The sequence below is a fragment of the Jaculus jaculus genome, chromosome 12 (genome assembly GCF_020740685.1).
Source record: "Jaculus jaculus isolate mJacJac1 chromosome 12, mJacJac1.mat.Y.cur, whole genome shotgun sequence".
NCBI lineage: Eukaryota > Metazoa > Chordata > Mammalia > Rodentia > Dipodidae > Jaculus > Jaculus jaculus.
The window spans coordinates 38,418,771-38,433,358 of record NC_059113.1 but is presented as its reverse complement, the minus strand read 5'-3'; the positions used below and the strand labels follow the sequence as shown (position 1 = coordinate 38,433,358).

Genomic DNA, 14,588 nt, shown 5'->3' with positions numbered 1-14,588 from the left:
GTTACTTTTCTTGTTGTGGTGACCAAACACCTGAAAGAAAAAAAAAAACAACCTAGAGATGGTTTGGATGCTTGGAAAAGCATAAGGGGAAGGCTGGGGAGGTATCTCAGTGATGGTACAGTGTTTACTGTGAACACACAAGGACCTGAGTTGGCATTCCCAGCACCCAAGTAAACAATGGGTGTAGTAGCACATTCCTGTAATCCCAGTGCTGGGGATTTGATACAGAACATCACTGGAGTTTGGCAGCTGGGTAATCCCCACCAATCATGAGCTCTGAGTTCAGTGAGAGAGACCATGTCTCAAATAGAACAAGGTGGACAGTGATTAAAGAGGCATCATGTTGACTTCACTTCCTCCACACAAACATGCATGTGTGCATTGCATACACATATTCAAATATATGAGCATGTGCCAAAAATGTTAGTTAAAACAAACACGAAGAGGCTGGAGAGATTGCTCAGTGGTTAAAGGAGCTGTTTTCAAAGTCCAGTGGCACAAGTTCATTTCTCCAGTAAAACCAGAGCAAAACTTGGCACATGCATCTGGAATTCATGTGCAGTGGCATAAGTAGTTCTGGTGCACCCATGATCTCTTATTCTGTCACTTTCTCTCTCTCTCTCTCTCTCTCTCTCTCTCTCTCCCTCCTTCCCTCTCATTACAAATATATAAATATGTTTTTAAAAATATATAAGAAAGTTGGTGTGCTGGTGTATACCTGTGATCCCACCACTGGATACCAGAGGATGAGGACTTTGAATTCAGCCTAAGGTCCATAGAGAGACCCTGTCTGTGGTGGTATAAATGCAGAGTGCCCCTCCCATAGCCCCAAGTATTTGTGATTAGATCTTATACTTGGTCCCCAGATGGTAGAGTCTGAGAGGTGCAGCCTTACTGGAGGAGGCATGTTGCTGCTGAGGATTTTTCACTGGATAAAACTTGCTAGCCCATTCTTGTGGCTTCTTTCTACCATGTTCCTGTGACAAGTTGTGACACTTTGGATGCTTGCTTTTCCATGCTTCCTCTGCTATGATGAAAGTGCCTCTCGAAACTGTTAAGCCAAAATAAGTATTTTCCTTCCCTAAGCAGCTTCTGGTTGGATACTTTGTCCCAGAAATGAGTGAGTACTTGCTACACTGTCTTAAACAATAGCAAACAGAAGGAACCTGTAGACTTGGTTTTCACATAACACTTCATTTGGTTCGACTCAATTAGAATTCTTTCTTCCTGCCCAGTACTCCTGACCTTGCCTCATTCATACTCAGCTCATCTTTTTTTTTTTTTTCCCCAACTTATATCCAGCTTCTACGAACTTAGATGTTACCAACTGGTTTCTCCCTACCTAACATTTCCACTATATATCTTGGGTACAGGTCTAAAGAAGAAATATGCCTTCAGTTGTCAGGTCATGAGGGTGAGGGCTTTAAAGAGACTCTGGACTTGGAAGGCAACCAGATCTGGATGGGCTCCAGACTAACCTCTAACTGGGACCATGAAATTAAGTTCAACACAATGGGATGAACATAGTATTTTGAGCCACGGGACTAGATGCAAGTGTTAGCTTACTCATCCTCCAGCAGAATTCTATCCTGTTACCTATATTTGACCACTAAAATAGAAAATAATACTAAAACAACAAAAAGCTTTATGGGAAGTATTGAATAAAACAAGTAAACAGTATATGGAATGGATCTTACATATTTAAAAATACTAGAAAATGTCAAAAAGCCACATGGACAGAGATCCTGTTCCTCCTTCTGGCCCACAAACTTTAGTTCCCTTAACCAACAAGCAGAGCCCCAATATACTAGAGCAATGTGTCATCCTGAAGGACCTTGTTCTAGCTGACAGGTAGGAATGATTTGTAAATACCACAGGCCTTGCTTTATGTTCCATCTTCCTCAGTATTGATTGGTTTACCAAAAAAATTTTATTTAGAAGGAGCACAAAAATAAACCAGCCCAAATTCTTCAAGATGTCTCACAGGTTCTGAATTAATGAGGTCCAAATTTATGAGGGCTTTCAATTGTTACCTCCCTTTCTTTCTGTTCTGTGGTTGGGTGAGATGGGTAGGGAACAACTGTGTTTGCTATGGTAGAATAGTCCTGGTGTTCTCTCAGTCGGGAGCACACCTTGAAGGCATTCTTTCTCCCCTGAGAAAGACACTTCTGCGGGTACCGGAGTACAGCTGGTGCTGTCACATGAGCAGAAGCCGATAATGCAGCCCCAATAGTGCTATGAAACCACAGATCGTTAGCGTGGTTTGGAGGCTTTGGCATTGTCTAAGTTTGCCCCCTGGGCCAGAAGCATCATAGTCTTGGAGCTGTAGGTGCTAAGCCCTGTCTCATGTCTGCTGAATTAGGCACTCTTGGCATGGACCCGTCAATCTTTCTGAAATGTTCCTACTCATTCTGATACCTGCTCAGGTTTGAGATCTTGAATAAGAAGGAAAGGACTGGGGCCAGACTCCACCTTCCAGAAAAAAGAGTACTGTAGCTCTGAACGTAAATAAAATCTAAGAAGGTCCCAGCAAGTAGTCAATGAACAAACCTAGCTTAGGATTGTTTTCTAATTATGCAAGGGAAGTTGATCTCATCAGTAATTCACATTATCCCTGTTCTGCCTTGACTCTGCATATCTGTGTTAGAATTGCTGTACATGGTCTGGGCATCTAGGCTTTTCAAACCTATTCTATGGTTTGGATGTGGGTCGGGGTTGAGGTCTACTGATTCAGAAAGCACCCGATAAGAAAAATTTACTTGGTTTGTTTACAAGGATTATACTTTTGCAAGATCTTCATTTTATACTTTGTATTAAAAGTGTACAACCACTGTAGAAGAAACTTGGAAAGTATAGAAAAGTTGAAAGGAGAAATAATTAACACTCATATTCCAACTACCCAAAGGAAACTACCTACACTTGTGTCTCTTTTCAATATTTCCAGTGCACCAGTTGGAAATTTCACAGTACTCATCATTTTAATATACTACATTCTAAAAAGTTTTTGTTTTGTTTTGTTTTGTTTTGTTTTGTTTTGTTTTTTGAGGTAGGGTCTCACTGTAGCCCAGGATGACCTGGAATTCACTATGTAGTCTCAGGGTGGCTACAAACTCATGGGGATCCTCCTACCTCTGCCTCCTGAATGCTGGGGTTAAATGCATGTGACACTATGCCCGACTATTCTAGAAAGTTTTTTTTTTTTTTTTGAGAGCAACAGACACAGAGAGAAAGACAGATAGAGGGAGAGAGAGAGAATGGGCACGCCAGGGCTTCCAGCCTCTGCAAACGAACTCCAGACGCATGCACCCCCTTGTGCATCTGGTTAACGTGGGACCTGGGGAACCGAGCTTTGAACCGGGGTCCTTAGGCTTCACAGGCAAGCGCTTAACCGCTAAGCCATCTCTCCAGCCCTCTAGAAAGTTTTTAATTGAAAACTTTCATATATGAACATATTGCAATTAGGTCATGTTCTCATCAGGTTACAATCCTTCTCTCCTGATCCATTCCACTGGAGGCCCACCTCAGTGGGGTTATTTGTATTTACTATGGGATCATGGAGGTACCACTCTCTGTGGATGGTGGGACAATCCTCAGATTATATATTCGCACCCTGTGGCTCTAACATTGTTTCTTCCTCCTCTTTCACAATGCTCTCTGAGCATTAGAGAGCTTGTTAGAAGTCTTCGTTAGTTGTAAGATCTCAGCAGTCCTTGATTTTCTGCTATGAAAAGTTTTGATTCTCCTCAGTGTCTGCCACCATATCCCTGAAGGAGATTCTCAGGCTATCCATGACAACAGCATTCATATTTAATCTGCATCTTCTTCTGTAATGTTTCCTGGGCTCTAGTGGGTGTAACAGAGGTGACCTGTCTCATGCTAGGCTTCCATCTTTCATTTCTTGACATTCTTCTGGGTCTGAGGTCTTCTTTAGACAAGAGTGAGGGCAGCCTGATCAAAGTGAATTAACATAAACATCTGGAAGGCTTTTCATGGACATAACCTCTCCTGTTAGTCCAGGAACAGTGGAAGCTTCCCCCCACCCAGGCTCCATGACACTCCAAGCCAAAGGTCTCTGAGTTGGTTCTCAGTATTAGGCATGAATATCCTCCCACTGAGGGGCCTCATAACTATCAGAAGACATTTGCTTACCCCATCGCCTATATGCCACTATTGCATCCATGTGTTCACCTTGCATGACTGGTTGGGTTTTGTAGTTTGTAGGATCCCCTGCTTGTTCATGTACCCATCAGCAGCTCACAAAGCCCTTTCTAGCACTGTGAGAGCTACTGGAAGGCAGTTGGATTCCATCTCAGTTCCACCATGATTTCTCAATGTCCTTCAACCACAGCCTAGGGTGGCTAGTCACTTTTAAACTTTACACATTAAGTAGTAAGAACAATTTGTAATACAGAATGTGGTACTGTGAAACATAGAGACACTTCTCCACTTTTCCACAGACATGCTTCAGGATGGTATTTGGAACATTCTGTCTTTACTGTGTTTATAATGCCCATATTCAAACACATTGTAAAATCCTACTCTGTCAGAGGCAGACTATTAACTTCTTCCTCTACATATGTCTTCTCCTGTAGTATTTAATCTGTTCCCTGTGTTTTACATATCTCAATCTTCATCTGAATCTAGCTGATAAAGGATACACTCTTATGGCAAAAAGACAAGAAAGGAAATATAAATATCAGCTTCAGCTGTGGTTGGGTTTCTCTGCAGTTACTACTCTGTAGTCCCATAGGCTGTGTGTGACTCATAAACACACAAGTGCATGGAACAGCTCCCATCAGCCCCATCCTTTATGCACTGGCAAGGAAGAAATCAAAGGTAAAGGCAGGAACAAAAGGAGGAACAGAATAAAAGATGGAGGCTGTGTATGTGGAGTCAATGAACATTTTCTTTTTCTTTATTATTATTAATTATTATTATTATTATCATTGCTTTATAAGATACAAAAGTAGGGCTAGAGATATGGCTTAGCAGTTAAGGCACTTACCTGCAAAGCCAAAGGACCTCGGCGTAATGCCCCAGGACCCACATAAGCCAGATGCACAACGTGGCACATGCATCTGGAATTCGTTTGCAGTGGCTGGAAGCCCTGATGTGCCCATCCCCTACTTTCTCTCTCTCTCTCCATCTTTCCCTCTCTTAAATAAATAACTAGTTTTTAAAAAGAGATACAAAAGTAGTATACATTTAGTAACATACGCTAAATGTTGAACCTTTGGTCTTCCTGGGGTTTCAAGATGTGGTGGAATCCTCTGCTGATGCTGGGTAGTGGCCCTGAGCCATGGCAAACAGTCAGCTATGGTCACAGGGGAAACAATTGCCGCTCTAGAGTGTCATGTTGCCAAGCTACAGTGTTCAGCAGGTTGGGCATGCTAAATGCATTTGTGACCTATGGTGTTTCAACTTGTGATGGGTTGAGTAGAATTTGTAACCAAGTTGTAGGCTGAGAAGCATCTGTCTGCACAGCAAAATTTGTGTGTTCTGTACTCAATTAGAAATGCCCAAGTTAAAGGGAAGAGAAAGGAAGGGAGGAGGGTACTTAATAGATTGGTGTTGTGTATATGTAAGTAGAATGATTGAGATGGGAAGGGGATATGATGGAGAATGGAATTTCCAAGGGGAAAATGGGGGGAAGGGAGGGTATTACCATGGGATATTTTTATAATCATGGAAAATGTTAATAAAAAATGAGAAAAAAATAAATGCCCAAGTCAAACTATGTGTCCCCCTCTTCGTCCTCTGCTTCAATTATAACATTATTCAGTGTCACAGAGTCACAGGGTAGTGTATATCTATATATATGTATATCTATATCTATATTTATATCTATCTATCTATCGGTAGATAGATAGATATAGATATATATATGTGTGTGTGTGTGTATACATGTATATATATGCATATATATGTATATATGTGTGTATATGTAATATATGTGTATATGCATATATTAAAATACAGTCTTTAATTTTTTATTAGCTATGGAAATATTTAGTGTGTAAACAACACATGTTGGTACCATCGTTTCCCTCCTCTCTGCCCCTTTTCTAAAGAGGCCTTCCTCATTTTGGATGTAGGTCAACCCCATGTGGATTGTGGGTCATGCATTGTGGGGATAGAAGTAAGCTATGGGTGATAGGCAATATCTCTGTCCAAATGTCCCAACTTGAGGCTCTAACAATCTTTCTGCCCCTCTTCTGCAAAATTCCATCAGCCATGTTGAGTGCATTTTAAGTCCACTTTAGTGATGGGCTCTTAGGAGTCTTGGGATCTCTGCTTTGGTAGGTGTTGAATGTCCTCAGTGTCTATCTCCTTTACCCTTGTTCTGATATCAGGTTCACTGAGAAAGTAGCAATCCTGCTCATTTCCCCAATTCCTTGGTGGTTTCAGCTGGGGCCAAGGTGAAGTGTGCTGGGTCATTTATCTCCTCAGTTCCTGCTTCCATCTGAAAAGGAGAAGCACAATCTCCAACAGAGAGTGAAGTCAACACCGGTTAAATGGGATAGCCATTATTAATTTAGAGAGAATTTAAAGGGTGTAGACCCTCTTGTATGCCAAGATAAGTGGGAGCTTGACATTCGAATGCAAAATCATTATCTGGATATAATTCTGACTTGTTTCCCAGTTCTAGATATGATTTTTTTTTTCCACTGAGAGGGTCCCGTAGCCAATCCAAGAGCAACTGGTTACCCACCATACATAGCTGTGTTCCACTACTGCACTTGTGTGAGCATCATGTCAGGTTGTTTACTTCTGAGTTGCTTAAATTTTGATTAGCTTGGATAGATGTTGCCCACTTTCCCCCAGTAGCTTATGTAGCACCTACCAGCAGTAGAAGAGCTAATTATCTGGAGATTGGCTCTCTTCCAGATTCTAACCAGGTCTCTCCATGGTCCATACAGAGTATGGTGGGTAATCAAGTGCTCTGACTGAAGTCTGTTTTGTTTGTTTTGGGGGATCTAGTAGGTCTATTTGATCCACAGCTCATTGTCGAGGTAAACCACATCCTGGTACAGGGAATTACAGGCCAGCCCCAAAGGGAAATTAAAAAGAAAATGAGAAGAAGGAAAAGCAGAAGAAATTTAAGGTTAGGTTTCTTCTCACACTCTCTGGTGTCCTTCGATTCAGGTGCTCCCCCTAAGGCCCTTTTGAGAGTTCCATCTTTTAGTCTGACTTTCAAGGTATAGGATTCTATGGTACTGGTTCAATTTGGGGTAACTTTTGTGCTCCCCTCCCTAATCTTCCCATTTTCTCACACCCTTCCCTCCCAAAACTCCAAATGCCATTCCAGTATATCAGCAACTCAGGCTGATCTAGGTTAGGAACCACAGATGAGTGAGATCATGTGACGGTTGTCTTTCTGTAATTGTGTGAGTTCACTTAGAATGAGCTGTTCCAAGTTTGACCATTTTTCTACAAATTTCAATGTGTCATTTTTTTCTTACTGCTGAGTAGAACTGGGATTTTTTTTTTCCTGAGGAAATGTTTGGATATCTAAGTCCTTCTGCCATTCCATATGATTTTTAAGATTTTTTTCAATCTCTGTGAAGAATGATGCTGGAATTTTTATTGGTATTGCATTACTTCTGCACATTGCTTTTTCACAATATTAATTCTAATTAACCGGGAGCATAGGAGGTCTTTCCATCTTCTCAAGTCTTCCTCAAATTCTTTTCTGAGTTTTTTTTTTTAATGTTTCATTATATAGGTCTTTCACATCCTTTTATAGTGTTATTTCAAGCTTTTTGATTTTTCTTGTTGCTATTGAAAATGGGACAGCCTCGCTGATTTCTTTCTCTGTGTATATGTCCTTTGCCTATAGAAAAGCTACTTATTTTTGTGTATTGATTTTGTGCCCTGCCACTTTGCTAAAGGAATTTATCACCTTTAGAAGTTTTGAGATGGAGGATTTGGGGTCACTTATATATAGGATCATGTCATCTGCAAATACAGCTAACTTGACTTCTTCCTTTCCAATTTGAATCCCTCTTATTTTTTTTCTCCTATCTTATTGCTTGGACTAGAACTTCTAATACTATGTTGAAGGACAGTGGTGATAGTGGACACCATTGCCTTGTCCCCAATCTCAGTGGGAACTCCTTGAGATTTTCCCCATTAAGTATTATTTGGGCTTTAGGAGCTTAATATATGGCCTTTATTGTGCTGAGATATAAACCCTTCATGCCTATTCTTTCCAGTGTGTTGATCATGAAGTGGTATTGTATTTTGTTAAAGGCCTTCTCTATATCAATTGAGATGATCATGTGGTTCTTATGGTTCAGTTTATTTATGTGGTGTATTACATTGACCAATTTCCTTATGTTAAACAAGTCCTGAATCCCTGGGATGAAGCCTACTTGATCAAGGTGGATAATGCTTTTGATGTGTTGTTGAATTCGCTTTGCAGGGATTTTGTTCAGGATCTTTGTATCTAAGTTCATTAGGGATATAGGCCTATAGTTTTCTTGTTGCATCTCTGCCTGGTTTTGGTACTAACGTGATTCTAGCTTCATAAAAGGAGCTGGGGAGGATTCCCTGGTCTCTGATTATGTGAAACAGTTTGAGAAAAATTGGTTTTAGTTCTTCAATAAAAGTTTGGTCGAATTCAGCTGAGAAGCCATCTGGTGTTGGATTTTTCTTTTGGGGGAGGTTTTTTATTACCTTTTCAGTCTCCATGGATATAATAGGTTTGTTTAGGAGATTAATATGCTCTGAGTTTAGTTTTGGTAGGTGATATGTGTCTCAGAATTCATTCATTTCCTCAAGATTATTCCATTTTGTGGAGTCAAAGTCTTGGAAGTATGCCTTGATGATTCTTCCAAATTCATTGATGTCTGTTGTGATCTCTTCTTTTTCACTTCTTATTTTATCAATTTGGGATCTCTCTCTCTCCCTCTCTGTCTCTCTCTCTCTTTTTCTTGATCAAATTGACCAGGGGTTTGTCAATCTTATTTATTTTTTCAAAGAAACAACTCTTTCTTTCATCGATTTTTTAAAAATTGTTTTCTTAGTTTCCAATCCATTAATTTATGTACCAATATTGATTATTTCTTTCTGTATAAACCTTTTTGGGTTGGACACTTCTTGTTTTTCCAGCACCTTTATATGAACAGTCAGGGTTCTCACTGTCTTTATAATGAAGGCATTTAGGGTTATGGATTGTCCCCTTAAGACTGCATTCATTGTGTTCCATAAGTTTAAGTAGGTTGTGTTCTCATTATCATTCAATTCTAGGAATTTTACAATTTCTTTTTTGATTTCTTCCATCACACATTTATTGTTTAAAAGTGTATTGTTTAGTCTTTAGGAGCTAGTGGAGTTCTTGATGTGTCTCTTGTTAATTTCTAGCTTTAAAGCATTGTGGAATGACATGATGCAAGAAGTTACTTCAGTTTTCCTGACTTTATGAAGGCATGCTTTATGGCCTAACATATGCTCAATCTTGGAGAAGGTTCTGTGGCCTGCTTAGAGGAATGTGTATTCTGTAGAGTTGGGGGGGAAAGTTCTGTAGATGTCTATTAGGTTGATCTATGATGTTGTTGAACATTATTATTTCCCTGTGGATTATCTGCTTGGATGATCTGTCTATTGATGGTATATTGAAGACTTCAACTATGATGATGTTGGTGTTTATGTCTGTTTTGTTGTCAAGTAGATTTTGTTTCATAAACTGTGGTGCCCCCATGTTTGGCACGTATATATTTATTGTGATGATGTGCACATGTTGGATCATTCCCTTGATAAGTAAGAAGTGGCCTTCTTTGCTCTTTTTTATAACTTTGGGTTTAAAGTCTATTTTATCAGATATAAATATAGAAACACCCACTTGTGTTTTTATTTCCATTTGCTTAGATTATAAGTATCCAACCTTTCATCCTGAGGAAGTGTCTATGTATAGTAGTGAGGTGAATTTTTTGAAGACTGCAGGTAGAAAGGTCCAATTTTTGATCCACCCTGATAACCTGTGTCTTTAGATGGGTGAGTTAAATCCATTAATATTTAAGTTTATTACTGTGAAGTTTGAATTAATCCTTGCCATGATGATGTGTTTTATGGGGTTTGGTGCTTTCTTGTATTTTGTACTGGTTTGAGCCTGGTCTGTTTTGGTTATTGTGAACTTCTTCTTTTTGGCTCTTGAGATTGGTTGTTTGACTGTTCTATGTGGAGGAGTCCCTCAAGTGCTCTATAATCATAGTGTTGACTTTTTCATGAAAACTTTTCCTTTCACCATCTGTTATGAGGGATAATTTTGCTGGGTAGAGTATCTTGGGTTTGATGTCATAGCATTCCATTCCAGGTCCCTCTGGCTTTCAGGGTTTCCATTGAGAAATCTGGTGTAATTCTGATGATATTGCCTTTGTATATTGTGAGTTGTTTCTCTCTTTCTGCTTATGTTTTCATGGTTAAAAGTTTTAACTATGATGTGTCTTGGAGAGTTTCTTCTTTGGTCCTGTCTGCCCGGTGTTCTGTGGGTTTATTGTATCTGGATGCACCTGTTTTTTTGAAAGATTCTGAATTTTTTCTTCAATAATTTTGTTGAATATGTTCTCTATGCCTCTGGTCTGGATTTCCTCTTCTGTTATACCAATCATCTGGATATTTGGTCATCTTAGGGTATCCCACAGTTCCCTGGTATTCTGTTCACTTGATTTTTCTGAACTTTGTGAAGTTTTTGGCCTCCTGATCAATTTCTTTTTTCTTGTCTTCCAGGTCAGAGGTTCTGTCTTCCACATGAGTAACTCTGTTGGTTCTATAGGTGTTCTTGAGAAATTTCATAATTTCTATTTGAGTTTTGTTTTCTCTTGTGCTATTTTGCATTATGTAAATACATTTTCTGAGGTATGAGTGCAAGTCAAGTTCTGTTTTTCTTGATGCTTCCTAGAATTCATTTTTGCATTTAATCAAGTCTTCATTAAGTTTAGTCAACTGGTTGTTGAGATTGTCCATGTCATGATCACCCTTTGATTTATTCGTATCTCTTTGGAGGGGTCTAACATTTTCTTCAATCAAACTAAGCCTAATGTCAAGAGCAAAATGCTCTAGGATATAATTCTGTTCAATTTCATTGATATAATTGTTTTTTCTTTGAAGGTTTACTTCCAGTTCAGTGATTTTTTTTTTTTTTAATCAGGGTCTCATTGGTTGTTGTGTTTTCATTTTGGGAATGAATTTATATTGATTTCTCTATGATTTCACTGGCTGTTTCCATTGTAGTACTAGGCATCCTTGATGGAGATCTCTCAGTTTTCTGACATTCGTTGGCTCTGTGCATTGTTTTCTATCCATTTTAGGAAGACTGTTCATTTTATTGAAGTGGAAGCAGGTTTTTGTCCTATGGCCTGCACACCCTCTGACTCAGGTGAACAAGGATGTTGGTACTCAGTGGCCAGTCAGGATAGCCAAGCAAAATGCCTGATTCCACAGCTCACACAGGGACCAGTCCCCCCCACCACCACGCAGGGCACAATGGGACCTACCAGGACCCGAAAACTGGGAGGACCCAGTGGATAGGGATCTGGCCTACTTTGTGTGGTGCCCGCCCACACACAGTCCAGCACAGGAAACCCAGACAAGGGAGCTAGGAGAAGCCAGGAAACAGGGGTCTGGCCTACTTACTGAACATCATCGCTGCTCCTGCCAGCACACAGATGAGCACAGGGAACCCAGACCAGGGAGCTGGGAGGAGCTAGGGAACAGGGATCTGGCCTACTCCACACCACCACGCCCGCCAGCACACAGATTCCAGAAATACATTCTTTGTGATATATGTTTTATATATAGTGTATTTTCCCCTGACAACTTTGTCTCTGCTTTGCTTATGGTTTGAACATCAGCACCCACCGTTGGTGGGTGAGATGGAGCTGCAATTGTCTTCTGTGCTAGTGTCCTCAATGTGTCAGGTAATTCTGCCCCCATCTTCTTGCAGGGCATTATGGGAAGGATGCTTACCGAAGTGGAGGACCAGATCTCCATAACTTCATCTCATCTGGATTTGTCACATTAGGAAGAGGACACACGAAGGGTACAGTGGAAACCATTTTTTACTAAAATACAGAGGTTACCTAGGGAACCCAAGTCTGAAATGTGAAGATGGTGTGGAGTCCAGTGGCTTTCCTGGGATCGGGAATAAGTGGGGTAGGTTCTTGGCAAAGTGTCCTGGGGACAGGAGTGTCCAGGAAATCACAGGTGTGACTTTATAGGGCAATAGACTTCCAAGAGACATCCATCCCACTCCACCCATGCTGGGGAACAAGACACAGATGCTGATGGTCCCTGTGGGTCTGGACCACAGGCAGCATGGTGAGAAATGCTACCAATGGACACAGCATTTGTAACTGTGTATTTGTCTCTTGGCTATTATTCCCTTCCTTTTCAAAACCCCCATTTTATATCCCAATGTCAATGTTCTGTACTGTGAGTTTCCCAGCCAGCATGTATGTGGAGAGTCTCAGCATCCTCAGTGTGTCTCTGTAAAACTCTGTGCCATGGACACAAAGGTAGAGGTTGTTCAGACCTTCACACTGCAAGATGAAAGCTAAGCTAGCGTCTCTGCCACACTGCTTTACGATATAACAGGCAGCTTGCAGAGCATCTGTGCAGGGGTATGGAATCCTCCCCGATTCTGTCCTTTGTTTAAACGGAGTCCTGCTAGTGTTGTGAGCATTCTGTCACACCAAGAGTCATTGGATTCCTGACTCATCTGATTACCTTCCCAACACTGTGTGCTGTTATAGACCAAATGTGAACCCTGGGATGTTCTATCCCTGTCTTTCTTTAAAATATGTGTCTGTTTCAAGTGTGAGTGAACAAGGAACTTTTCAGTATTTTCTTACATTCCATGCTCCTACTTTTTAAATCCCCTTGTGATGTTTGTTCATCCTGTAGAGAAAAAAAATATATACATATATATATATATATATATAACTGTATCTGTGTATGTATTTTCTGTTTTGTCTTTGTGTCTAAATAAAGTTTATTGAGGATACAGGTGGCATTTGTGGCTACTAAAAGTTTCAGAGTCAAATTGGGACCAGCTGGTTCCTGAAGGGGGTATGGGTTGCAAGGTTAACCACAGAGAGGTCCACTCCTAGAGACATTTGTGTCAATTCAAACCTGGAATTTCTGGCCCCACATATCCACTTCATGGTAATTACCTACCACTGTCAAGCAGATGGCTTCAAACCTTAGCATTTTAAAACAAGAGTAAACATTTAATATCTCATATAGTTCCTGTGGGTTGGGAATTTGGGGGATCATGAATTCTTGTGAGTGTCGTGTGAGTTTGCAATCACTATAAGAGGCAAGTCTATGTCATCTGAAGGCTTGAACAGGGTGGTTGGACATACTTAAGTAATGCCAGCTGCTGGATGGAGGACTCAGTTCTTCCCCCATGATATTTACTCCACGAGTTAATTCAGTGGCTTCATGGTGTGGTACATGGGTGTCCTCAGTGTGAATGGTCCAAGAAAGAGAGACACAAGCTACAATGTCTTTTATCCCAAACCTGTTGGCTACACATCATCATTTTCATAATATCTTATATAATACACAAATCAGTCCTCCTTAGGATATGGAGATACTCCCACATGCACGTATATGTATGTATATAGACCTGCAGACACACATACATATGTGTGTTTACAGACATGCATGCATACTATCAGGAAGAGTGGGCCACTGGGGCTGTTTGGGAGGCCTGCCTGGCTTTCTGTTACCTGAACCTCATGGAAAACCTAAACCTTATGGAGTAGAATTTCAAATATAGATTTGTCAAACAGAACAAAGCAGCTCTTACCAAGACTTCTCAGTTGTGTGGTTTGTTTTCTACCCTTATCCTGGACCCTTGTAGGTGGTTTGCATTAAAACACCAAGAACTTACAATAGTAGAAATCTTCATATTAATCAAGTACTTCAAAAGGAGGCAAATTCGAATTTTCCTTATGAAGCTCACAGTACATTAGGGAAACAGACAAAACCAAATCTTGACCAAAAAAAAAAAAAAAAAAAGTGCAAGGAGAAGAATGGGAACAGGTAAGAGTCCAAAGCATGTGATAGGAGGGTGCTACTCCTGCCAGGAATGGACTCTCAGGTAAGGTGGTAACTAAACAGAGACCCACATCCCAAGCAAGGCCTATGGGAAGACTTGAGGTAGAAGCTCTCATGTGCATAAAGAACCAGGAGGGAGGTTTGTATGGTCATGGAACAGAAGATTTTTCAAGATCCCAAATGGTGTTGGGACTGCTCTGATGTTACCTGGGAGACAGAGACAAGGTGAAAATGTCAGTACTTTTTTCCCATTGAGGACCTCTCCAGACCTTGTGTGTGATCGTGAGTGGGTTGTTTTCGTCTAAATGACACTTGTTAGAAACGAGGCTGGATATGAACAGTCTTGATGTCCAGTGAGACATCATGGGATCTGAAGCAGAAAATAAAGCAAACGAGGAGATGCTAAGAACAAGGTGAGCATTTTGTGGCATGTAATGAGACAAAGACAAAAGAAAAATGACAACCCTGATGCCCACTTAGAAATCTCAGCAACAAGGCAAGTTGCAAGTTAGTGCTCTGTCATC

General features: G+C 40.5%; 1 protein-coding gene across 2 annotated transcripts in view; it reads left to right on the top strand.

Moving 5' to 3' along the window:
- The window catches only part of Shisa6 (shisa family member 6), a 318,370-nt gene that overhangs the window by 134,300 nt on the left and 169,482 nt on the right, over positions 1-14,588 (top strand). The window contains exon 3 of one of the 2 annotated variants that reach the window (XM_045131023.1): positions 11,945-12,040. The exons of the other annotated variant lie outside the window; for it this stretch is intronic. Coding sequence (XP_044986958.1) covers positions 11,945-12,040 — 96 coding nt within the window. The remainder of the gene's footprint in view (positions 1-11,944; positions 12,041-14,588) is intronic. 2 annotated transcript variants of the gene reach the window in all.